Source organism: Idiotropiscis lumnitzeri, chromosome 8 (assembly GCF_059441095.1).
Source record: "Idiotropiscis lumnitzeri isolate Australia: NSW breed Sydney's pygmy pipehorse chromosome 8, RoL_Ilum_1.0, whole genome shotgun sequence".
Lineage (NCBI taxonomy): Eukaryota > Metazoa > Chordata > Actinopteri > Syngnathiformes > Syngnathidae > Idiotropiscis > Idiotropiscis lumnitzeri.
This window is the reverse complement of record NC_142398.1, coordinates 6,175,524-6,199,283: the sequence shown is the minus strand read 5'-3', so window position 1 is coordinate 6,199,283 and position 23,760 is coordinate 6,175,524. Positions and strand designations below refer to the sequence as shown.

Genomic DNA, 23,760 nt, shown 5'->3' with positions numbered 1-23,760 from the left:
AAATTCAAGACTTGACCAATGAAACGTTTAATTAAAGACGGACTTCAAAATCTTCCTAAACAATCTCTCTATATGGGTCGTCTATTCAACACTGCGCTGGACCCCGTTCAGCTATAACCCAAAATCTGATGAATTTATACGGTTGAACCTAAAGGATTTCAATTTTATCTCTTATTTCGACGTCGTATCGCACAAGAGTTGACAGATTTCCGAGCTTAAATTGAATGCAACGCAATGCACTATCACCACACTTGGCCGCTGGAAAGTTTGCCCCAAATCCACGAACGAGGCGCACGCAAGTGCCCAGTTGGCAAACCCCAACCCCTTTTAAATTCAACCTAAATATTATCCACAAACACTTTCAATTAGTTTGGAAAAAATTTCTAAAAAAGTGTTGACACAATGGAGCTGTTTCGGGGGCGCGTTCGTGGCTGCGAACTTCTGTGATGGAGGAGAAGGTGCTCGAAATCACCCCGCACTCGCTGGCCGTGGTGCTGTCGAGGTTGAACGGCCACCGTGAAGACAAAACCACGGCGCCAGCACCAGTAGCGGTGCCAGCGGGGTACCAAGTATTTGCGGACTTCAAGGCCACCAACATGCGACATTTCTGGAACCAGGCTCTCACCCGGGCACTGGCGGAGGTCTTCTTCCTGGGCTGGCTCGACGAGCATGTGCTGCTCATCCGCGGCCGCGAAGATCACCTGCAAGTGCTCAGGAACGGATGGACAAGAAGGACCCTGAAGGCACCGCCGGGATTCTACATCACCACCATCGGTAGGTTCACTCATCAATTTGTTATTATAGAAATTGACACAACAAAATATGTTTCATCTGTCATACATCGTAATGGATGCGCACTGGTTTTCATTATCCATCAAAAAATGATTTTATGCATCATCAAGTCTTTTTTTACTGGTCAAACTATGTTGTCATGATTTGTTATAGGTGTGTAGTTTTACTAACGTAAATATAATGAGAGAAAAAAAACTATGAAATATTTATTTATCAAAACATGATTGTTATTGATTTTATTATAATCAAAATATTTTATACATTCAATTATTAATATGTTTCAGATACATTTTGCATTATGAAAATATATCAAAACACTGTAGTTTACAGTAAATCATTGTATTTTACGTTTTATTTACAATAAAAAAAAAACTAGAAAAAAAAAAAATAGAACAATTTTAGTCAATGACGCTGTACTGCACAGGTGTCAAACTCGGGTCCTGGATGTTTTCCATCTTTCACGGCTGCAACACACCTGATTCAAATGAGCAGGATATTCATCCGACTTCTTCAGACCTTGCTGATGAACTGATCATTTGAATCAGGTGTTGCAGCCGGGAGAGATGGAAAGCATGCAGGAAAGCGGCCCTCCAGGACAGGAGTTTGACACCTATGCCGTCGTGGTACATTTGTCTGACTTGTGTTCGGGCAGCGTGAGGTGTGGTATTGGTTCCAGCTCAGTAGTCGTTTTGTTTGTGTATCCGGCAACTGGCGACCAGTTCAGAGAGTAGTTTTCGTTTTGCCCGATGTTAGCTAACCCTGGTGCAGCGTCTGCTTTAATGCGAACTCTGTATTGGTCCATCGAGGTGAAGAGGGAGCTGGGCCGGAAGGTGGCTCGGGCAAATTGTCAGGATGCCACTTGGACGCCTCCCTGGTGAGGTGTTCCGAGGATGTCCCACAGGAAGGAGTTCCTGAGAACGACCCAGGACACGCAGGAGAGACTATGTCTCTCAGCTGGCTTGGCAATGTTTCAGGATGCCCCAGGAAGAACTTTTTGTTTTTGTTTACTGTAAATAAATTTTTCAAGATAATTTTCCTTGGGGATATTAAAGTATCCATTTGTTCATTTGTCCAACTGGCTTTGTCTTGTAGTTATTATCAATTATATATTATCAGGTAGTTAATATATTTATTACAGCATTACTACAGACAATGCCCAACTTATGAACACAATTGGGTCCAAGAGAGTATGCTGCCTGAATGGTTTGTAAGTCATTACATATTAAAACTCAATTGATAATTGTCATTTGAGTTCATTTAAAGGTTCATCGTGGTTGCGATAGAAAGGGAAACCACGGTCGTCGAATTTGTCGCGTGGTTCAAAATGCGAACTTGTGAGCGCAATATGGCATTTTACAAACATTTATTATTTATGTATGTCAGTCAACGGTTGTTCATATCTCCAAACGTAAGTCGCATGTTTGTGTCTCGGCAAACTGTTGTATGTTAATATTGTATTGAATTGTTGATCAGTTCCATAACCATCTGTGGCCATCATAAAAACTGAATAGAGCAATGAATGACAAAAGTGCAATGTGATGCATCACATTCTTGCTAAGAAAAAAAAAAACAGTCACCACTGTTCATACTAAACCTAAAGGGACAATTTATCTCGCAAGAAACTAAATGATCATCGGCCCTTAATGTTGTTGGGTTCTGGACACAACATACGTTTTATATTGACGTCTTGTTCATTGTTTGTATTGGTTGAATGTGCAGCATTAGAACTCTAGTAGTACTCTAGTAGTAATGGCAGTAGTTGTCGTAAATTGTGTGGTCCAAAGGTGGAAGTTTGCGCTTGAATGGTTGTCTGTGCGGGGACTGCACACTGAAGCAAAACACTGATAAGCACGGGAATGTTTGTCTTATAGCTAATAGCTCACTAGCCGTACAAACTACACGGACAGTGCATGGAATGTCCTGCCATGCTGACATGTGAGTACAAAATAAATAAATAAATAAACCTCACAAAGTATGCACCCCTATATAATGATGATAAGTAAAATTACATGAATGACTGATTTTGACTTGAGGGGCTCACACCGTTGAAAAAGGTTGGGCCAAATATTGATACAACAAGGTTGAATGGACACTCGAAATTGCCCCTAGGTGTTGCCCCTAGGTTGCTGGAGCCTATCCCAGCTGTCTTTGGGCAGTAGGCGGGGGACACCCTGAACGGGTTGCCAGCCAATTGCAGGCTACACAGAGACGAACAACCATCCGCACTCACACTCATACCGAGGGGCAATTTAGAGTGTTCAATCGGCCTGCCATGCTTGTTTTTGGAATGTGGGAGGAAACCGGAGTACCCGGAGGAAACCCATGCAGGAACAGGGAGAACATGCAAACTCCACACAGGAAGGCTGTAGCCGGGATTGAACCCACGACCTCTACACTGTGAGGCCATCTTGCTAACTAGTCGTCCACCGTGCCGCCATATCATTTACCACACGTGATGAGTTAATCTTTAAAAGCCAGCTGGGTTTTTATGCAAATATTGATGCGCTAAAGTATGATATAATTGTCAGTCTTTGAAGCTGACATCGACATGATTTTAGTTGCTTTTCTAATAATTGATTATTTCACAAGCAGTTTATCGTTTGCTGCATGTTACTCTTGATGAATTCCATTGGAACGCTAACTGGATTTATTGTTTCTTCTCTTTGTATCAGTTATCTCACAATTATTTTTTGGTGTATCACTCTTGCTATGTTTGGTTTGAAAAGCTAGTTGCATACAAAAGTATCGTCTCACTATAGTGATACGATTTGCTGTCTCTTTGCATTTGATTTTCCACCCCTTCTTTAAACCAGTGGACAAAAGTTGTGTGTTTTCTGTCAAAGGGTTTTTAGCAGTTACCATTAAATCCCATTAGTTCTGGATCTTGGTTTCACAAAATCGGGGCAGCAGCAGGAAGGAAAAGCATTTTATTTGTTCCTGAAAAGCGTCGGTGAATTCCCAGCATTAGCCGCCTGGAAGGAAAGGGAGCGTCCCGGCACAGAATGACGGGAAACGTTTGTCAAGTCGGGAATTTATTTTCCACTAGTTTTGCTCAGATGAAGCTTAAATGAGGTGTCACAATGGTTCCGCAAGAAGGCAGAAAGGCTCAAGCCAGTAAGAAGTAGGAACTGTACTGTAATGCCTTGAGATACAAGTGACACAACATGAGTTTTTCAAGATACAAGCTGTCATTTGACTGACTTATTTTTTTTTTTGGGTGGCGGTGAACTCATCTCTCAGTTTGCATGTTCTCCCCGAGCCTGTGTGGGTTTCCACCGGGCACTCCGGTTTCCTCCCACATTCCAAAAAACATGCATGGCAGGTTGATTGGACACTCTAAATTGCCCCTAGATATGAGTGTGATCGCGAATGGTTGTTCGTCTCTGTGTGCCCTGCGATTGGCTGGCAACTCGTTCAGGGTGTCCCCCGCCTACTGCCCAAAGACAGCTGGGATAGACTCCAGCAGCCCCCGTGACCCTAGTGACCCTAGTGAGGACAAGCAGTACAGATATGGATGATTAACACAACAGCTGTTGATCTTGTGTCAAAATATAGGCTATTTTTGACCATGACTAAACTTCTACTAGCCTATAGGTCTCAGTTATGAACATGTTTGTAGTGATTCTCAACCTTTTCATGTGATCATAATTACAGAATTTAACTGAAAATCACAACTTACAAATTTAGTAAAATTGTATACAACTTATTTCAGTTCTTTAAATCAAGCCATTTTTTAATTTTAACTGTATTGTATTGGTTCAAATATTAATTTTTTTATGTCTATAATACAGTAATATATAAATTCTATAAGGATATACAATCCTTTCAATATAGCCTAACTGTCAAATTAACAATTATTAATTGTTGTGTTTTTTTACAATAAATTGCTGTAAAATATACACTGATTCACTGTTATTCTTATTACATATTTTCATGTCATGATTTTACGGCACATTAATGTTAATTTCACGGCAATTTTTACCGCGTAATCAACGTGCTTTTTCAAATAAACTCACCTAAAACAAATGTGTTTTTTTGTAAACACCGCAAACACCGCTACTACCAAACCAAACGGATTTGAACCCACAACCGCGACGGCAACACAGCCAACCACTTGTTCACGGTGCTGCCTATGCTTACCTATGGACTGAATACTAATGAAGCCAAATCAATAAAACAGTCACGTGACGTATGACATCTTCCCCATCTTCTATTGTGAGCAACTGCCACTTTAAGGAGAAGGAGGGTGGGGGCTTGGTGGCTGCTCCGCGAGGTAACAGCTATGAGCTCATCGGCTTGCGTCGTCATGGCAACAAAGACTGTTGCAGCACTACTGAGGAATAAAATGGCTGGCGTGCTAGTCCCCCCTTCCCCTTTCCTCCTCATCTTTTCTCTTCTTTAGTATCATTGAACTGGAGCAGATTGGTTGTGACACCATGAGATTTCCCCCCACACCGAAATCCACCCACCACCCAAGCACCCCCCCTCACCTCAGCTCCCCACTACACACGTGCCATTTTGTATGTACTACCTCTTTTAACGAAAAGTCATCGAGGTGAGGATGCAGTCAGGTGACTTCATCCGAGGGGTGATGTTAATTAATATATTTTTTTTTTATTTTGAACCCCCACACGCTCACACTCCTCGCACCCGAACGCAAGCTCATACGCACACTTCACACGCACGCACACGCGCACACACCCTTCCTGGAGGTGCTGGGAGCAGCTGCAGCATTAGCGGTGGGAAGAGGAGCCGTTGACTGGCGATTGCCCCCCACCACCACCCACCCTCCCCAACTCTCTCTCTCTCTCTCTCACACACGCACACACACACACACGCACACGCACGCACACACATACGCATGCCCCCTCCCCTCCACCCACCCCTGCGTTAATGAATGGATGCTACCGCTAACGGATCGCCGCCACCGCCGCCATCGAAGCTGGATGTCTATTCTTGACTTGATTTCTTTCATCTTCCTATGCTCTCCCGTTTTGGGTTGTTTTTGTTATCTCCCTCCCCGCCCTTTACTCGTGTTTGTTAGGGGTGCAGAGGGGGGGGAAAGAAGGACGACGGGGGTGTCTGTGCTTGTGTGGCGGGCTCTCGACGGGGATAAAGATGGAGGGGAACGTGGCGTGCCCGCCGCTCGGCGTACTACCGTTGGGCTGAATGCAGGAGCTTTGATTTGGATGCAGTTTTTGTGCTACTTTTCCGGACGACACTGAGCTATTGTCGGGCCTAGATGGGAAAGGAACAATCCTGAGAAACGACAACCCCCGCCCCCTTCCACCCTTTCTCTTTTTATTATATTTACCCCATTTCACCTCCCACCTTCCCTCAGCATCCTCTGCCACCCACCACCCTCCCCGCATCGGAGCGTAATGTGCCTCCCCACGCATGCAAATGGTGGCCGGGTGATGCCTCCCGGGAGGGAGCCCGCCTCGAGCCGCCGCCGCCGCCTCCACCGCGCCGCCGTTCGTCAATGAGACGCACGCCGCTTCTTCTTGCCATGTCCGGTGTGCCATCGCTCTAGCGGGACGCTCGGTACCCCATGCGGGGGAGGCGCTGAGCCTCTGAGGTTGGTCCACCTCCCCCTGCCCCCAATCCCTTCTACATCCCCACCCTCACTCCCCCTAAAAAAAACAAACAAAAAAAAAAACAAGGGGGTCACGATGAAGAAGAACCGCAACGTGCGGCGAGCCTGGGCTGGCTCGGAGAAAGGCATTCGTGTGCAGAAGCAGCACCTTCCTCCCCCTCCTCCTCCCCATTTCTCGCCATCCCCGCCGAGTTTTCGGGCGTCAGGTGAGTGGTTCGTCACCTCGAAATCCCCCGAAAAGGGTTTCCATTCATCTCAACACACTCCCAAAACAAGAAAATTACAATTCACTCAATAATATTGCAATGTAACATCTGTCAAAAGAATTTTACGCTTAGAAAACATACCTTGGCAAACATAGCACTAACTCGGTGCTACACTGACTGGTTTTAAGAAACAAGGGTATAATGAAATGAGGGATACGTTGGAAAATCATCTGCCAACTAGAGTTACAACAATTAATCCACTAATCCCTTGTCAAATTAATCAAACATAATTTGATAATAAATCACTGTTAGGAGACCTTGTTTAACTTAAAATTGCCCAAATTCTCAGAATGTCAGTTCAGTTCAGTTGTTGTAAAAGTAAAAACACCTCCTTTTACCCGGGAAAACAACAATCAATATTTTTGCAGGTTTTTTCACAAGTTACTGACCAAACCATTTTCCGCATTGTCAGTTTGAAATAATGTCCTGTTTTTCAATAAACGAATTAACATTTAAAAACTATTTTAATCCAATTCACCAATTAATTAAAAAAAAAACAACAAATCAACCAATTGATCAATTATTACAATAATCCTTAGTCACAGCCCTACTATCAATAGAAATGGACATTCTGAATTGACAAAAATAGCTAGCTTCAAGACCCACCGCCAAACTAGTGTTCCATAAACTCTGTCCAACACAGCAAAACAAGCTCTTCAGATTTTTTCAGGAATTAAATGAAAGATATGTGGCATTATTTCAGCAATGATCGCCCTCAAAAAGACCAACCAAGCAGTTATTTATACGACAACAAATTATGCTTCTGTATTTTTCTTGTCCCCATAATAAGTTATAATCACTCACTCTGCTTACCATGCATACCACCACCTGCACTATTAAGTTTCTGCAATTTACTCCTACTCTACTTTTAGTTTATTATTTGTTTTTTTTTGCCCCAAATGACTGAAACACTTTGCAACAAATAAGTCACCTCATTCATCACATTGTCTTTGTTTGAAAAGTTATTGAAGGACACTGTAGATGGTCGCTGCACCTGATTTGAGACCACTATGAACCTTTTGTATGTGCTATGATGTAATGTTATGTATTATGTAACGATATTAAACTTTAGGTAATCTTTATATAGTTGATTTATGCACCTTGGTATTCCAAATGTAATACAATACATCTTTATTTGTTTTGCGCATTTCACAATAAGAATCTATCCTCAATTACCTTACCTGCATAAATGAATTATTAACAAGAGGAAAAATGTTGAGATTTTTAAGGAAAAATGTGCAATTGAAATGATCTTGCGTAAAAACCTCCTGATAAGAAAAATACCTTTTACAGAAAAGAAACAGGCATATTTTTCCTTGACTTGAGATATTTAATCTTGATTAGATTTTTACTACTAGTTTAATTCAGTTTAGTTCATGTTGGTGTACGGTAGTACATTCCAGATTATGCACTTACATACTAAAAAGAGCCTAACAATAGAATTATTGTGTAAACAAAAAAAACAAAAGAAAACAACAATTGATATTTACTCCGGAGTATGCATGTGAGGTGTATTGGGTGAAATGGGGAGATTACGTCATGGCGTTGCTCCACTGACAATCTAGTGCGGTTTGTGGGAGGTGGTATGGGGATTGGGGGGGCTTACGGTTACAGCGAGGAGGATGATCTCACTACTCGTGATGTCACGGCGAAGCCTACTCACTTCGACAAAGGCGACAGCACGTGGCGCATGTGCAAAGTTCTCATTGTCGAAGGTTGCCGCAGCAGCTAATACACAAACAGGAAGATGAGCAAGAGTGTGAAAGTGAGAGAGAGGGAGGGAGAAACAGAGAGGATGAGCTGAAGCTAGAGCCGTTTGACCATTACGTCATAGCTTCTCTTTCTTATCGAGCCATGCTTTTCCTTTCACTCTCTCTCTCATTCACTCGCTCGCTCTCTTGCAGGTGATGTGTCCCCCATCAGCATGTCACCCATCAGCCAGTCGCAGTTCATCCCGCTGGGTGAGATCCTGTGTCTGGCCATCTCGGCCATGAACGCCGCGCGCAAGCCCGTCAGCCAGGAGGCCCTAGTGGAGCACCTTACTGCCAGCTTCCCAGGTAAGATGGTAAGATGGACCCAAACAAGTCAGGCAAAAGCCCTTGTTGTGTTGCAGGTTTGTTCAGGGTTGGAACAAATTGTCCATCCAGAAATTACAGCAGAACCAAACGAGAGAAGTGTTGTAGACCCAAGATTGTTTGCCAGTCTGTCGTATATGAAGCTACTATGATGCAATATGATATCATTCATCAATTCTCTGTGGCGTTAGTCCTCATATGGGTCCATCCCAGCTGGTGTCCGTACAAGATGTGGACGGGTCGCTAGATGTGGTCGGGGTCCTTTGGAGGCTGCGCGCTTGCTCATGACGTCACACTTTAACACATATTTCTCAAATATATTGATTTGCCTGTGTGTGTTTTTTTTACCCCATGGCTATTTCATTTGCATAGTTTGATTCGCTAAATGAAAATATAAAACAAAATAACTTCATTACTGACACATTGGCGCGTCAACTCCTACGTGACTTCCACCTTTGCCCCGAGAAGCCGCTGCTCTACAGCAGTGGAACGTTTATGTTTCTCCTGCTGAGCTACAACAATGCAGTGGTTCACTCGGGCTGAAAGATTGTATGAATATAATGTCTGTATATAGTGGGAAATATTTCTTCATAAAGCATTCCCAGGTTTTCCCCCCCGACCCTAAACCAGTTTGATTCCCAAAGCAACGGAACATTGACGTGATGTCTTCAATAGACACGCAGGCCACCGAAGGATGATCCTCGTAAAAGTTTCAGTAAATGTACTTTTTTATTGTAATTATTTAGTAACTCAGAACATACAAATGCAACAAACAGGGATGACAAACAAATATAATACGTGAATATATTATAACGTGTGACGTCATCAGCAGACGCAAAGGCTACCGAAGGACCCCGTCCACATCTAGTACCAACACCTGAACTGAGATTTTAACTCAGGAACTCCCGACTGTGTGGCAGACGCACCATCCTTAATTGTATTGCACAATTATAAAAGCCGAAACTGACGTAAAACGTAAAAACATACCACTCATGAAACACCCTAGCAAGAAGCTAATATAGCAGCAACAAACAGATGGACTTAAATGCACAACACCCGTCACAGAAAATCCATGTAAGTCCTTCTTTTAATGCTTACTGACTGACCAACGACCCTATGTCCATGCCACAGTACCCAAATTGCCAATTGTCCACATATTGTATCTGATTGGCCAAAAAATATAAATACAGAGTTATAGGTTTTTTTGTTTGTTTTTTTTGCTTCAGTGTCTGTCGTCAAATATGTTAAAGTGACTTGCCCAGACTAGTGCGCAAGGAAGGTTGAGCACCGCTTATCAAAACCATGGTTGGTGGGCTTTTTTATTGATGATCTTCTAAATGTGTTTGGCTGTTGCACACAAATTTCCAGGTCTTGCATGCTAGGTGTGTCAGAAGTGTGGATGGGAGCATGCGAGTAGGTGAACGGTACGCAAACCAGGCACATAAAAAAAAAAGCTCAACGAAGACAACCAGGGTAGAAAAATGGATAGTCACGATCACTTTTGGAGTAGCTTTATGTGAGATTAAGTGGCGACCAATTCAGCTTACCCTGTTTCTCTTGACTAAAGTCAGCTAAAATAGATTCCGGTTCACCTGCGACCCAAATGAGAAAAAGTGCTCCAGAAAAGTGATGGATGGATGGATGAATGGATCGTATCATATTGGAGCAGCTTGAAACGTAATGGACTGGAAACCAGTCCTGGGTGTACGCCATTCCTTTCACCAAAAGTCAGCTTGGACAAGACAAACCCACGACTGTACTGAGGAAAGGCTTTATTAAAAACAAAAAGGGTTGGATGAGCAGTGAAGGATGCTTTTAGTGCTACTTTTTTTTTTTTAACCTATTGTGTGTTTTCATTAAAGGCGTGCCGACACCGAGCTTTGAGGTTCTTCGACACACCCTGAACATGCTGGTGCGAGAAAGGAAGATCTATCCGACTCCAGAGGGCTACTTCATCGTCACACCCCAGACCTACTTCATCACGCCATCCCTCATCCGAAGCAGCAACAAGTGGTACCATCTGGACGACCGGCTGCAGGAGCGACAAGCGCACCCTCAACCGCAACCTCAGCAGTGTACTTCGCCCACATTGGGTAATGTCACGCCGTCCACACCCGGTTGCCTGTCGGAAAGGCCCTCCCGCAAAAATCATAATGACTCTCACAATTCCCGACGTGAGGATCCGCCCAAGCTTCAGAGTAAGACACCAAAGGAGCAACTAAAGCCTGAACCCCACACGAGTAAGATTCCCAAGGACCATGGCGGCGGCAGCAGTGAACCCCCGACGAGCAAGGAGCACCGTGGAGAGCCGCCGTCCTACCCCTACCCGCCTCCTCTCACGTCTCCCACCGTCCAGCAAGCGTCCCAAGATCCGGCAGACAAGATTAAAAGTGTCACATCGTTCCCTTACAAAACGGATACCCTGACCAAAAAGAAAGAGGGCAGTGGAAGCAGCGAGAAACAATCGAAGCGGTTTGGTCTGCGGCTCTTCCGCTTGAGCTTCAAGAAGGACAAGATGAGGCAGCTGGCCACGTTCTCTGCGCAGTTCCCTCCGGAGGAGTGGCCTTTGCGTGACGAAGATGTGCCTGTCGCGCCCATCCCCCGCGAGATCGAGATGGAGATCATCCGCCGTATCAACCCCGACCTGACGGTGGAGAACGTGGCCCGGCACACGGCCGTGATGAAGCGGCTGGAAGAGGAGCGAACGCAGAAACACAAGACGGGGTCATCGGCCCAGCACAGTGCCCGCAGCCGACGGGGTCGCGGCCACCGGCGGGCCCCGCATGGTAAGTCTCGCTCACACAGCAAGCCGCGGACCTCCCGGGGGGAGCCTTCAGAGGGTTCGAACTGGGATCTTCTTTTCATGGAAAGAGATTACCGGTTCTTCAGCCACTCGTTGGTGCGCTCCCCTCGGGAGGCCATGTACACCCTGGAGCGGCGGCGGAGCGGTGGTGCCACATACCTCATCCACAGCAACCCTAACATCACTGAGTCGTACTGCCCCGTCACGCCCGAGTGGGACGTGTCCGGGGAGCTCGCCAAGAGGAGGACGGAGATGCCTTTTCCCGAGCCCTCTCGAGGCACCTGCCAGTCCAGGGTGCAGAGGAGTCACAGTCACAATCAGGACCGTAAGTCACGTCACGACCGATCAGACCAAACAAAGGAGCGATCACGGTCCATGGACAACTCCCTGAAAGGGCCATCGCTTGGCCCGCTGGAAGACTTTGAGGTAGGACCAGATGAGCGTGGCCACTATTATACGGACGACGGCACCCTGCGTGCCACGCAGAAGTCGGGTCACTACTCAAGGATCATGTTCTCTGCTGCTAAGTTCCACTCGGATTTCAATGTGCCTGATTTGGGGAAGGGGAGTGTGGACGAATTAAGGGTCCGCAGTACGATGGAGAGGAACAAGAGCAGAGACAGCTTGCCGACGTACAATGAGCTCATGGGACTTTGTCCAAAGCCCTCAACGGATGAGTACTTCCAGTGCAATACGTCAAATGAAACAATCCTAACTGCCCCCTCGCCTCAGGCAAAATCAGAATATGACACATTAACCTCATCTGGAGGACGCCGAAAGGGCTCTTCGGCAGACCACCAAACGCCTCACCTCACCTCTCCGCACAAAATGGAGTACAAGGAGGACTTGTTGGCGGCAAAGGGACAAAACGGCTGTGGCGGCAACGGCTCAGTGCGACTGACGCCTAGCCAGACACCGGAGCCGGCGCAGAGTGCTCGCCTGACACCGCATCAACACAACGTGGACCCCGGAGGGGGCAGCGGCGGAAGCATGTCCATCAAGAGAAAGGAGATCTTCAGCAAAGACACCTTGTTCAAACCCCCACACAATGCCTTGTCCGCGGGCTACGTGGACAGCAGCTACACCAAGTCTGGCACATTGCGGAAAGCTTCGCACGCCAAATCAACAGAGGCCCTTGACAATCCTGAGCCCCAGCAGCCTTCCAATTCAGCTGCTTCCTCGGCTTCACCCGCGCTGTTACAGGGCTGCTTAGAGCCAACCGTCCCATCCGCCTCCTTTGACTACTACAACGTTTCAGACGATGAGGATGACGAGGAGGCGCCGGAGGACTCGCACAAAGAGTTGGCAAAGGCAGAAGATGGCAAGGACCATCGAGATGCGGGTGGTAACGGCGGGGGCAGTGGGACCGATGGAGGCGGCGTCGTGGGCAGCGGCGGCGGCGGAGAAGGTACCATAAAGTGGTTACTGCAGCGGGAGGAGGAGCAGGATCTGCAGCGCAAACTGGAGACCAATCTAACCTTACTCAGCCCCAAGGAAACGGAGAACAGCAGCAGCCAGAAGTCGGCCCACTCGGCTCGCTTGGACAGCATGGACAGTAGCAGTGTCACGGTGGACAGTGGATTCAACTCACCAAGGTACGGCCTGACATCCATGGCTATGAGAGGGAGAGGGAAGGGGGCTTTCCTTATCTATGATACTCTTTGGCACACGTACTAGATGAATCCAGTTTAAACTGTGGAGTCACACAATGTCACATGGGTCAGTCGAACTCGTTGTGGAAGCGGCTGATGCAGTATCGGAATAGGGATCATTTTGACAGGACAAACCTGCATGTGGCAGAAAGTACTCAATCTTTTTGGCATCCATTAAATAATTCAAGTAACTTACAATATGGCTAAAATAACTTAGGAAGGAAGAAAAAGAGTTTCAAAACATTGATTATAGAAATACTTTAAAAGACCTTAATCAAACATCTTATAAACTGTATTTAAAAGCATTTTCACTTGGGACTTCAGTTCTGTTGTCAGCTTATTCCATTTACATGCAGCATAACAGCTAAATGCTGATTCACCATGTTTGCTTAGAACTAGGCTCCGTGAATCGACCGGAGTCTGCTGAACATAGACCCTAACTGGGTTTATATTCAAAGGCCCTTAAATGCTGGCCATTTTAGTCTTATTTGTCCTTATTGCCATAAGTCGATCTGCCCTAAATCACATACCCGCACCTCTGTGCCTGCTTTGGGCCTCTGGTACATCTTTGATACTATCTCTGAAGCTGGGAAATTACCCGGTCCGCTCCATCCCCTTGTGTGTAAGGTACCGATGTGAGATGTGGCTTTGAAATTGACTCTGGAATTGGCCGGCTTGTGATGTAAAAATGTGTTTCAGGTGCACACTGTTTCTGTCATGGGCCTTGGATTATTTTTTATGGGACCTCTAAAACTGGGAAGATTTGCCAGAGTTGCATTCACCCCCCCCCCCATTTTCAAGTGTTACTATTCTGTTTATGCAAATAGCATAAACAAATGGAAAAAGCAATGAAAGTGATGGACGGTGTGAAAAGGGCAACTGATTTGGTAGCCCTCGGTTGGTTTCTCAAGTTCAAATCAGCAGGATGTTTAGTATCAAGTTAACCAAATTTACCAAGTTACCAAGCAAACAATTGTATGTTTTATTTAGTGTTGTTCCGATACCGATACCAGTATCGGTAACTGTGCAGATACTGCCTTAAAATCTGGTATCGGTATCCACGAGTACCAACCAGTATTGTCCCGATACCGGCTAACGACATTGGTATCATGCTTCTAACGCGAGGAGCCGCACGCTGAGGGTAAATACGAAGTGAAGCCTTATCCATTGTATAATGTTATTGGTCATGTGTCTACTTATGTCTAGTTTGGTGAAAAGGTCCTTATTATGACACCTGTCCACATTGGAGGCAGTTGCTTGGGGGGGGGCTTTGTTGTCAAGAGTCAGGAGTCTTGTGTCCTGAAGGGGATCGGGTTTGCTGGATTTTTGCCTCGTGACAGAAAAGGTATGTTGCTTTTGGTTGACACAGAACTTCATTTACTACTTTAATGGAGGAAAATCTAAGTCATTAAATACTGGTGTCCGGATATACTCGGCTTTCTGTGTCCCGTCGAAGCGCGAGCTAGCGCTAGTATGCTAAAGTTGTCGTGATAGTCCAGCAGGCTAAGTCCGCGAGCACATCACAAGGCAATGCCGCACACGGTTTGCCTTTATAAAACAAAGGGACTTAGATGACTAGGCGATGCGTATTATTGGACTCAATCAGGACTGTATTGGCAAAAGTGGTACGTGCGTGAGTAGTGATAAACTGTTCTTGCTTGCCGCCCAACCATGGTCGGAAGAAGCTCCTCATAGAGAGCACAGAGAGACCGGGATCGCTCTGCAGTCTAGGGCTGAACAATTGATGATTGTTTTGGGACCGAAATCACGACCTCAGACCACGTGTTTTCCAGATCATCAAAGCTGCGGGTCATGCCCATGTTTACAAAGCACTGATTTAAAAAAAAAATGTTGGGCTGTCGTGCCTCCCCCAATAATTTCTTTCGCCGCTGCATGAATGCTCTCTCTCTCTCTCTCTCTCTCTCTCTCTCTCTCTATATATATATATATATATATATATATATATATATATATATATATATATATATAAATATATATATATATATATATACACAGTAAGTATTCCCACCTCCGGACCTCTGTCAAACGGAAATTCCCTCACCCGGAAAAAAACTGTATGCATAAAATTTTGACAATCGATTCCTTACAACGGAAATTGCGATATCCGGAACCTGGAAGCCACAGCGAAGCCCGCAGTAGAGCAAACTCAAGCAGTTCCCGCTCCATACAACGGTAAAACTTTGACACCTCCCCCATGATTGGATCCAAAACGGCGACATGTAAATGACCCTTTGGCATGAGTTTTACTGAAATTGAGAACGATTTAAAATCCATTAATTTACGTCTGTAGATCATGGCATCCAAACGAAGAACAACGTTAATGACCGTGGAAGAGAGTGAGATGCTTCCGATTAAGCGAAGTAAATTCCGATTCCGGAAGTTTGCCTGCCCAGAGGAAATTGGTTGCGGCTTGATGGACGAAGTACAGCAGTGTAAATGAACGTGTCCCCGAATGCTTTAACTGTTGTGGTAAAAACTTCCCGCTAACTGGGCCGCTAAATAGAGAGAAGGCTAGATCAATAGCGCTATGTAAGGGCATAGAGAGTGAGTGAGTAGAAGAAAAAGCTTGTGTGTGTGTGCACATGCGTGAAGAAGAGTGTAGTGGCAGCACGTGTCACACATTTATCTCTCTCTCTCTCTCTCTCTCTATATATATATATATATATATTTATTTATTTATTTATTTTTTTTATTTTTTATTTTTTTTCACACATTACAACATAAGACAAAGAAAATGACATTCAGCCCCCCAAAAAGGACAATTTTTGACAGTTTTTCCTCTGTGTTCTAAAATTAAACAAATACTAAAAGAAAAAATATTGTAAGACAGTCAAATGTTTTGTCTGCAATTCATGTATTTATATTAGGGCTGTCAAAATTAAAGCATTAACTCAGGTGATTAATCCCAAAAAAATTCACTCATTTAAATATTTGAACTCAGTTAACTCAGTTTGATTTACTTAAAAAATAATTTGCATACTTTGCAAATACTGTGCCTTATTAGCTGTACATCTTCTCAGAACAAAACACTGTGTTTAAGTTACCCTGGGCCTTGCAAACCAACACAGCTGGAGTGTGGCGCTTGTGGGCAGTTTTGAGAAATGTTTTGAAAATAAATGTCTGCAAAGATGACTCCATTTAGATCGTATTCAAGAATCCAAGAAAGCTGTTAGAACAGTCTTCGAATTAAATATACTTCATATTGGGTGATTTTAGATCAATTTCAAGATATTATGTATATATATATCTGTTACAAGCTTCGCAAAAAATTGTAGTTGAAAAATGTGATTAATCGTGATTAATCATGGAATTTTTTGTGATTAATTAGTTAAAAAAATAATCACTTGACAGCACTAATTTATATTATTGTACAAGTTAAGGGAACAAATAAGTTACTTCAGTCTCTCTCTCTCTCTCTCTCTCTCTCTAAATATATATATATATATATATATATATATATATATAATTTTTTTTTTTTTTTTTTTTTAATTAATCGACCAGTAAATCAGTTAGCAGAATTTTATTCTGCCAATTATCAGAATCTGGCTCAAAACATCCAAATTGGCAGGATCCTTGTATCACATTTTTTTAAATATTGTTTTTAAACTACCAGTTTTAAATCCTCTGCACTAAAAGCTAAACTAGAGAGTACTTCAAAGAAAAAGATGAACTTAGAAAAATATTAAAACCATTTTATACAACTTTTCAACAAATGTAGAATGCATTGAAGTTGTAGGTAAGGACCAATCACGGCTCAGCTGTTTTCTGAGTCTGGTCATGTGACATTTGAAAGCTGAGCCGTAATTGGCTGTTACCTTGAGCAACTGTGATGTCATTTTCAGAACACAGAAGTAGCAAAATGGCCGTCAACGTGATGTTTAAAAATGGATGGATTTTGCTGCTTAATTCATATTCCACAAACACAATATTAATCAGAATGCCGTGTTTAAACTACTGGGGACGCAGAGAATATCTTGTCAAGAATTTTTGGGGGGGTGGATTGATTTTCCCTTTAATTAAATTGCTTGTACAACTTTTGCTAGTATTTTCGTTACAATTTGTTAACGATAATAATCTTGGGTTTGTGGTCATGAGGCACATAAATGTTTTGCACAAGTCTGACAGCAATTCTAAACTTGGTGGAGAAGCACGTGTCTCATTCCCCAATGTTTTTCTTGGGCACTACGTTCCAGGTAAACAATCGTATGCTTGCTTGACGCTTCACCTCTCGCGTCCACTAACAGTCTCATCTCCCTCGTCCAGGACGCGTGAGAGCCTAGCGTCCAACACGTCCAGCATTGTGGAGAGCAATAGGCGGCAGAACCCGGCGCTGAGCCCTGGGCACCACGTGGGCCCGGGCGGTCCGGGGCTGCCCTTCAGCTTCCGCGCCATCCCTGAGCCGCCTACCCCGCCGCAGCCCGACAAACTCCAAAAGCCCGCCAACTGCCTGGCCTCCATCACCAGCGTGTAGACGCCACGTCAAGTAAGCCAGGGGAGTGCTTTGACAACTTCAGTTTTTGTTTTGTTTATTTTTCTTCTGGTGTCTCACACATTCACACACCTTGGGACTTCTGAGAATCTTACTGGGACTGTTACAAATCAACAAAAACAAAACAGGCATGGCTTCTAGAGACTGTTCCCACAGCTTCAACAAGAACTTGACAGCAAAAAAAAAAAATCAAATAATAAATAATAATACAGAAAGGCCAGAAGACTTACAGAAGACTTTTTGTTGACTTACATGGAGATTTCGGTATTGGAAAGTAGTAGAGTATAGGATTCAAGTAACATTTCGAAGCTTTTTTCTATCAACTCATGTTCAATTCAGTGTTCTTCTTCCCGGACAAAGGCTCAACAGATCAGCACAATGTGGACACCGCCACAAGATGAAGAAGGAAAGGAAAGATTATACCGACATAAATCAGCTCCAGTTTGTGTGGCGCAATGCAAACGATGTAATGTATACTCCATACTTTTGATATCCTAATTATTATAATGGTGGTATTAAAGATGCTATGTGACCAAAAAGCAGGTTTGGACAAAATGGCCTCCATCTTTACAATTGACATTTTGTTCATTAGCAGAACAATTGTTTACAAGTAGCCCGGGTCCTCTCGCCAAAGGTCAGCTGGGATACAAAATGAGTTCAACTTGCACACATAATGAATGTATGACATCTTGGATGATGTCATTTGAACCCGCCGGCAATAAATCCGCACACACACACACATACCAAAAAAAGTCCAAGCAGTTCTACTTAGGGGAGTATTTTAGTGGAATATATATATATATATATATATATATATATATATATATCCATATGTGTGTGTGTGTGTGTGTGTGTGTGTGTGTATGAATGTATGTATATTACATACACATACATATAGTGGATATCAAATTCTACACACCCATGTTCAAATGGCAGGTTTTTGTTAAATACAAAATGACACCAGGACAAATCATTTCCTCTATTAATGTGATGTTTACAGCTCAATGGATTTTTAAAAACAACTGAGGTAATGAAAAAGAAAAAAACAAATTCAAACTATTTAAATAAATTTCCCAAATAAAGTACTAGTGATACACTAATTTAAGCATACTTTTAACGTACTGTATATAATTCTGATAGTTTCATGGTTTTTGTGCCCTTTCTGGGCTTTTTGGTTGTGAGAAACCGCATGCTTTCAGATGTCCATTTTGGCTCCATATGGTTCATTGGGCCAAAAGAGGTAAGTCATACGTTTCTTTTCAACCTGTATGTACTTTAATGATGTTGAGGACATGTAGGACATGTTGGCGTCACAGACACAGACTTGGACTCTTAATGATAATATTTATAATTATAAAACAAATAGGTAGGGGATCTTCTCGAGGTTGGCACGTAAGTGCGATTTATCATCATTCCACTTCAAAATATTTTACACACGTACACACACACACACACACATCTTCTATAACACACAGGCGCAGGAAGGGAATGCGCAGGGGAAAGCACATGGTAAGTAAGTGACACCAAGGAGTATTAGGGCCGCCCAAAATAAAATATTACTAAAATACTGTAATATTGCGAGAAGAAAGTTGTATTTGCTAGAAATAAAAAGTCACAATCTGACTGAATTGAGTCACAGTTAATGAAGTTGTATTGTTTCAGAAATTTTAGTTTGTTCAAGGGAATAAATCTGCAATATTTAATGTTACATAAAGTTTATTTTTTTAGAAAAAAGTCAGAATATTTTAATGATCTTTTGCAAGAATAAAGTTGAATCTTTCTCATGAAGTCAAAATTCTTCAGGAAGAAGCATTGTAACTGAGAACAGCAAATTAAAAAAACATGTATTAGCTCAGAACTTTTTTCATAAACAAGGCATTAAATATATAATGAGAGGCTTTTTTTAGAAAAAAATAATTGAAATACAAATAAAGTTATTTATTTAAAAAAGAAAAAGTTGTAATATTTAAATAAATAGTTAAAGATGAATTTGAATTTTTCAGGGGAAGTTTTGAAATTTCTTGGAGAATTAAGTCAAATTTTACCCAAAGCATTGAAACCTAATCAAAATAGGAAAAAAAATTAATCTTCGGACGCCAGTGCTATTATTTGAAAGGTTTTATCATACATAAATATAGTTTTATTTCTAGAGAACATAAAATATTACATTTTCTATTTTTTGAGAGGCAGAGAATTAAAGTTCCACAAAGGATGTCCAATATTTGAAATTGTTCCTTTTTTTTTGAAGGAAAAAGGATTTCTTAAACAAGTTTCATTCTTAAAAAAATAAAAATCAAAACCTCATTCTTGTAGTGTCATTTTTTTTATACGGTGCTGCCCCAATACTCCTGCCACATTTTATGATTTCTTTCTCTTTTTTGGGCGAAATGCCCAGAAACCTTTAAACATGAAAACATAACACTAAAGCATCCATGGAGTACTAAGGCAATAAAGTAGTTCCATCCTTGTAGCACCAATGGGAGCGTCTTCCTTGCCCGTCGTTCCCACAGATAATGGAGGACTGAATGTGCCAAAATTAAATAAATAAATACACCATGAAATGTTAAATTAAAATGGTCATTAATTAATTAAATGTTTCATTTATGAATTAAATATGGAATTAAATAAACAAATGCCATTAATTAATTAAATTACCAATGATTACATGTTTTAAAAAATTTATATAATTATTTATATATTTAATTAATTATTTATGTATTTAGTTCATTCATGGTCCTCTGATGCAGTGTTTCATGAATTAATTTTCTCTGTTAAACTCTTCCCATCAAAGTTTGGTGGGCAGGTCCTGACACGTGATTGGTTAGGCTGCTCATCAAGTCAAGGCAAATCAATTACAGAAGAATAGATTGATGCCAACCGAGTATCTTATGAAAATACTCTGCTCCACTGAGTGACGCTCTTCACCTCCACAATAGTTTGAATACTCAAGCAAAACAACTAAATACAAGCCTCGACCGCTCAATCCAGGGGAGCTCATAAAAGTCCTCCATCGTCGTAGCCGCCATGTTTGCAACCACTACAGGCCAAAGCAACGGTTCAGACAAGATTTTAGTGTGTCAGCGTTGAGCACTAACTTTGATGGGCGAGTTTGACAGATAAAATTAATTCATGAAACACTGCAACGCGGAACCATGTAATAATTAAATACATAAATACATAATTAAATACATAACCAACTATCTAGATTTTTTTCAAATTGTATAATCATTGATAATTTAATAAATGACACATTTGAAAATTTCCCCATTGTAACTAATAAAGTCCATCGTTATTTATTTAATTTCACATTTAATTAATAAATAAAATATGTAATTAATTGAAGAATATTTTAAGTAAACATTTCATGGTGTATTTATTTGTTTAATTTTGGCACTTTCAGTCATTCATAACAGATATTCAATTTCTGATATCCACCAGAAAAAAAAAACTGATGAGGGGGGAGGGGGCAGTGAATGAAAGAGTTCATTTTGACAGTTTTTTACCTCTAAAAATATAAAGTATGCTTTTTTCATTGCACTTTGTCTGTTAGTTAACATGTTTACACACCAATACATACGGTAACTTTTTTTAGTTTTTTTTTTTTAGACCACGTAAATGAGGCACAAGTGGGGCAGTGACCCATCAGATCCAGAAGATGGCGCTGTCTGTCCACACCCGGGTTTTTATAGTTTTGGAATTTTAATTGAAGTTAGTTTTTAATTTCGTTTTGAGTTTTATTTTTTCAATTTAGTTTTAATTAGTTTTCAGGACAGCTTTGTTTGTTTTTATTAGTTTTAGTTTCTTCAAAAACTAGTAGTTTTTGTTTGTAAATGAATTGATGTTTTACTTGTGTACAAGATAAAAAAAAAAAAACACCATGGTAAGTATTCTGTAGTAAATATGAAAAAAATATATGACCTTTAAAACATTTTGATAATACAGGGTAGAGTTTAACAGTCCACAGACTTTGACTTACAATAAGTGCAGTGCATGATACTGCTTCTAAAGTTAGATGCATGCATGTGCCTTGTTTGCCAAATTGCCATCTTCTCAAGTGGATTGAATTATTGTATGCAAGTATTAAACCTAGTTCATGATGTACGAGTTTTTGTAGACTGTATAATTTAATTTCGTACAGAAGATGGATGGATATGAAACGGAAAACATCTTTTACTGAGCTTTGCGTTTCGGGCTGAAAGCAAGTGAGCCATTCGACCCAAAGACACATGCAATCTCGTCTCCTAGGAGCGACGTCATCTGTTGGCTCTTTTTTATTGACTGTTGGACCTTATTACGGCCATGCAGGAATATCGAAATAAATACATTTAAAAGTTCGGACGAAAACGTAGGACATTCTCGCTAGATTTATAAATATAGTTTTCGTTTTTTTAAGGCAATTACGTGATTATATTATTTCGTAAATGAATTTTTTTTTAAATTTTAGTTTTAGTTCTTTCGTGAGTTTTCCTGAACAAAAATAACCTTGGTTGGCACCCACTTTGTAATGTAGTGCCACCACCTTCTGGACTGGAGTGGGACTGCAATGGATTAATAATAATAATATTCCCTTTATTAGTCCCACAATGGGGAAATGCGAGATTCGAACCCAGGCCTCCTGGGGAGACTGGGTCCAGAACGCGGCGCCTTAGACCACTCGGCCATCCTGGCAGCTTACACTCTAATTGTATTGAGGCAAACTGGGGACAGCAACCCACTGAATGTACATTTTAAATTTTTTTTAGGGGGGGGGACATTACAGTCTGCTTACATTGGGGCCAAGTGGAGCAATGCAGTGGATATAAAAAGTCTACACACTTGAAATGTGAAAAGACATGACACACTAAATTTCTTTTTCACATTTTGGGTTGTTGCAATCTACTTACATTGGGACGATGTGGGGAAACTACCCACCTGATTTTTTAATTTTTATTTATTGCCTATATGTTGGCTGTTACCATTTGCTTTCATTGAGAACAAGAAGGGCCAGTGACCTGCAAGATATTTCTTTTGCCCGTAGATACAGTCGGGACTGGAAACCATCAGATTTCTTTCCATCGTTAGTGCCTCGGACTGCGACAAACCAGTCTTTATATATTATTATGAGTTTAAAAAAAGAATTTTTGGTAACAGTCTGTTTGCTCCAGCGCCGAGAGTGGATAGAGACCCACATGATTAGCCCTCCCCGCCCCCCCCATACACACACACTTTTTGACTCATTACAGGCTGCTTCCATTGGGGATAAATCATTGTTCCAGTATCTTTGTATTGATGACAAGGAAGGGCAATGACCAACCAGATAGCACTTTTTTTCTGCTGTAACAGTCGCATACATTGAGGGAAAACTGAGTGGGCCACTAGATTCAGCAGATGCAGCTGAGATGAAAAACACTCTGGGCACCCAATTTTCCAGTTTGTAATGCAAAATACCACCACCTACAGGACTGGAGTGGAACTGCACTGGCTGGCAGATATACTGTATTCCAGGTTGGATTTTTTTTTCTTTTCTCTACATGCACACGCATATTAACATACACTTAAAAGTCAACATAAGACATCTGAAGCCATTTTGGAGGTGGTAAATGGGGGGGGAAACATCAATAAAGTCTTCCAATAATTTGTACAGTTCAAGAAGGGCGGATGTTTAAATGCTTGATGCATTTCTCCATTTTTTCAGGTTCTTTAGTTCATCCGCTGTTTGTCATTTCCGCATCCAATGAACAGCGATGTCCGCAACAAACATAATTCAATTCTCTACATCATTATTATCACCGTCTGCGTCCACGGGACGAGGAGGTTTTTTGGGAGGTCATTTACTGCCGTGAAGGCTCTCCTGGAACTTGGCGCTCGAGTAACGGATGTGGAAGCCCTTCTTGCTGATGGTGTCGTCGCTATGGAAACGGATCAGCAAGACGTCACTGGATGAGTAGATTCCTTCCCTCGGCTGACGAGAGGGAAAACATAGTCCGTGTTAATGGGGGTATGAAATTAATGATCTAAGAATACTATTGCTAAAGAGTGACTGTTAAATAGACGGGTGTCAATTTGTTGCAAGTTGTCGTCCACTTG

At 42.1% G+C, this 23,760-nt stretch overlaps 2 protein-coding genes across 4 annotated transcripts in view; one reads left to right on the top strand and one right to left on the bottom strand.

The window, feature by feature from the left end:
• The first annotated feature begins 271 nt into the window (after positions 1-271).
• On the top strand, positions 272-18,432 carry stox2a (storkhead box 2a). Of its 3 annotated transcripts, XM_088301907.1 has the most exons (5): positions 272-774; positions 8,559-8,711; positions 10,592-13,127; positions 17,469-17,688; positions 18,055-18,432. In XM_088301907.1, the coding sequence occupies exons 1-4, from the start codon at positions 447-449 to the stop codon at positions 17,674-17,676; spliced, it is 3,225 nt and encodes a 1,074-aa protein (XP_088158033.1). In that variant the 5' UTR covers positions 272-446; the 3' UTR covers positions 17,677-17,688; positions 18,055-18,432. The 3 variants fall into 3 exon arrangements, with proteins under 3 accessions (XP_088158033.1, XP_088158032.1, XP_088158034.1); XM_088301906.1 differs by having other exon boundaries at positions 17,469-18,431; XM_088301908.1 differs by lacking the exon at positions 272-774 and adding an exon at positions 5,498-6,594 and having other exon boundaries at positions 17,469-18,428.
• LOC148331859 (dorsal-ventral patterning tolloid-like protein 1) overlaps positions 17,715-23,760 on the bottom strand; it is a 50,557-nt gene continuing 44,511 nt past the window's right edge. Inside the window, exon 22 of the mRNA XM_088301909.1 lies at positions 17,715-23,635. Within this exon, the coding sequence (XP_088158035.1) occupies positions 23,501-23,635 (135 nt within the window). The 3' untranslated portion in view covers positions 17,715-23,500. The remainder of the gene's footprint in view (positions 23,636-23,760) is intronic.

What these genes read in the sequence shown, in the direction of transcription:
- stox2a (XM_088301907.1), top strand. Translation starts at nt 447, where the DNA reads ATGGAGGAGAAGGTGCTCGAAATCACCCCGCACTCGCTGGCCGTGGTG. An exon ending in ATTCTACATCACCACCATCG is followed by an intron (nt 775 to 8,558) that starts GTAGGTTCACTC and finishes GCTCTCTTGCAG; the next exon opens with GTGATGTGTCCCCCATCAGC. An exon ending in AGTGGATTCAACTCACCAAG is followed by an intron (nt 13,128 to 17,468) that starts GTACGGCCTGAC and finishes TCCCTCGTCCAG; the next exon opens with GACGCGTGAGAGCCTAGCGT.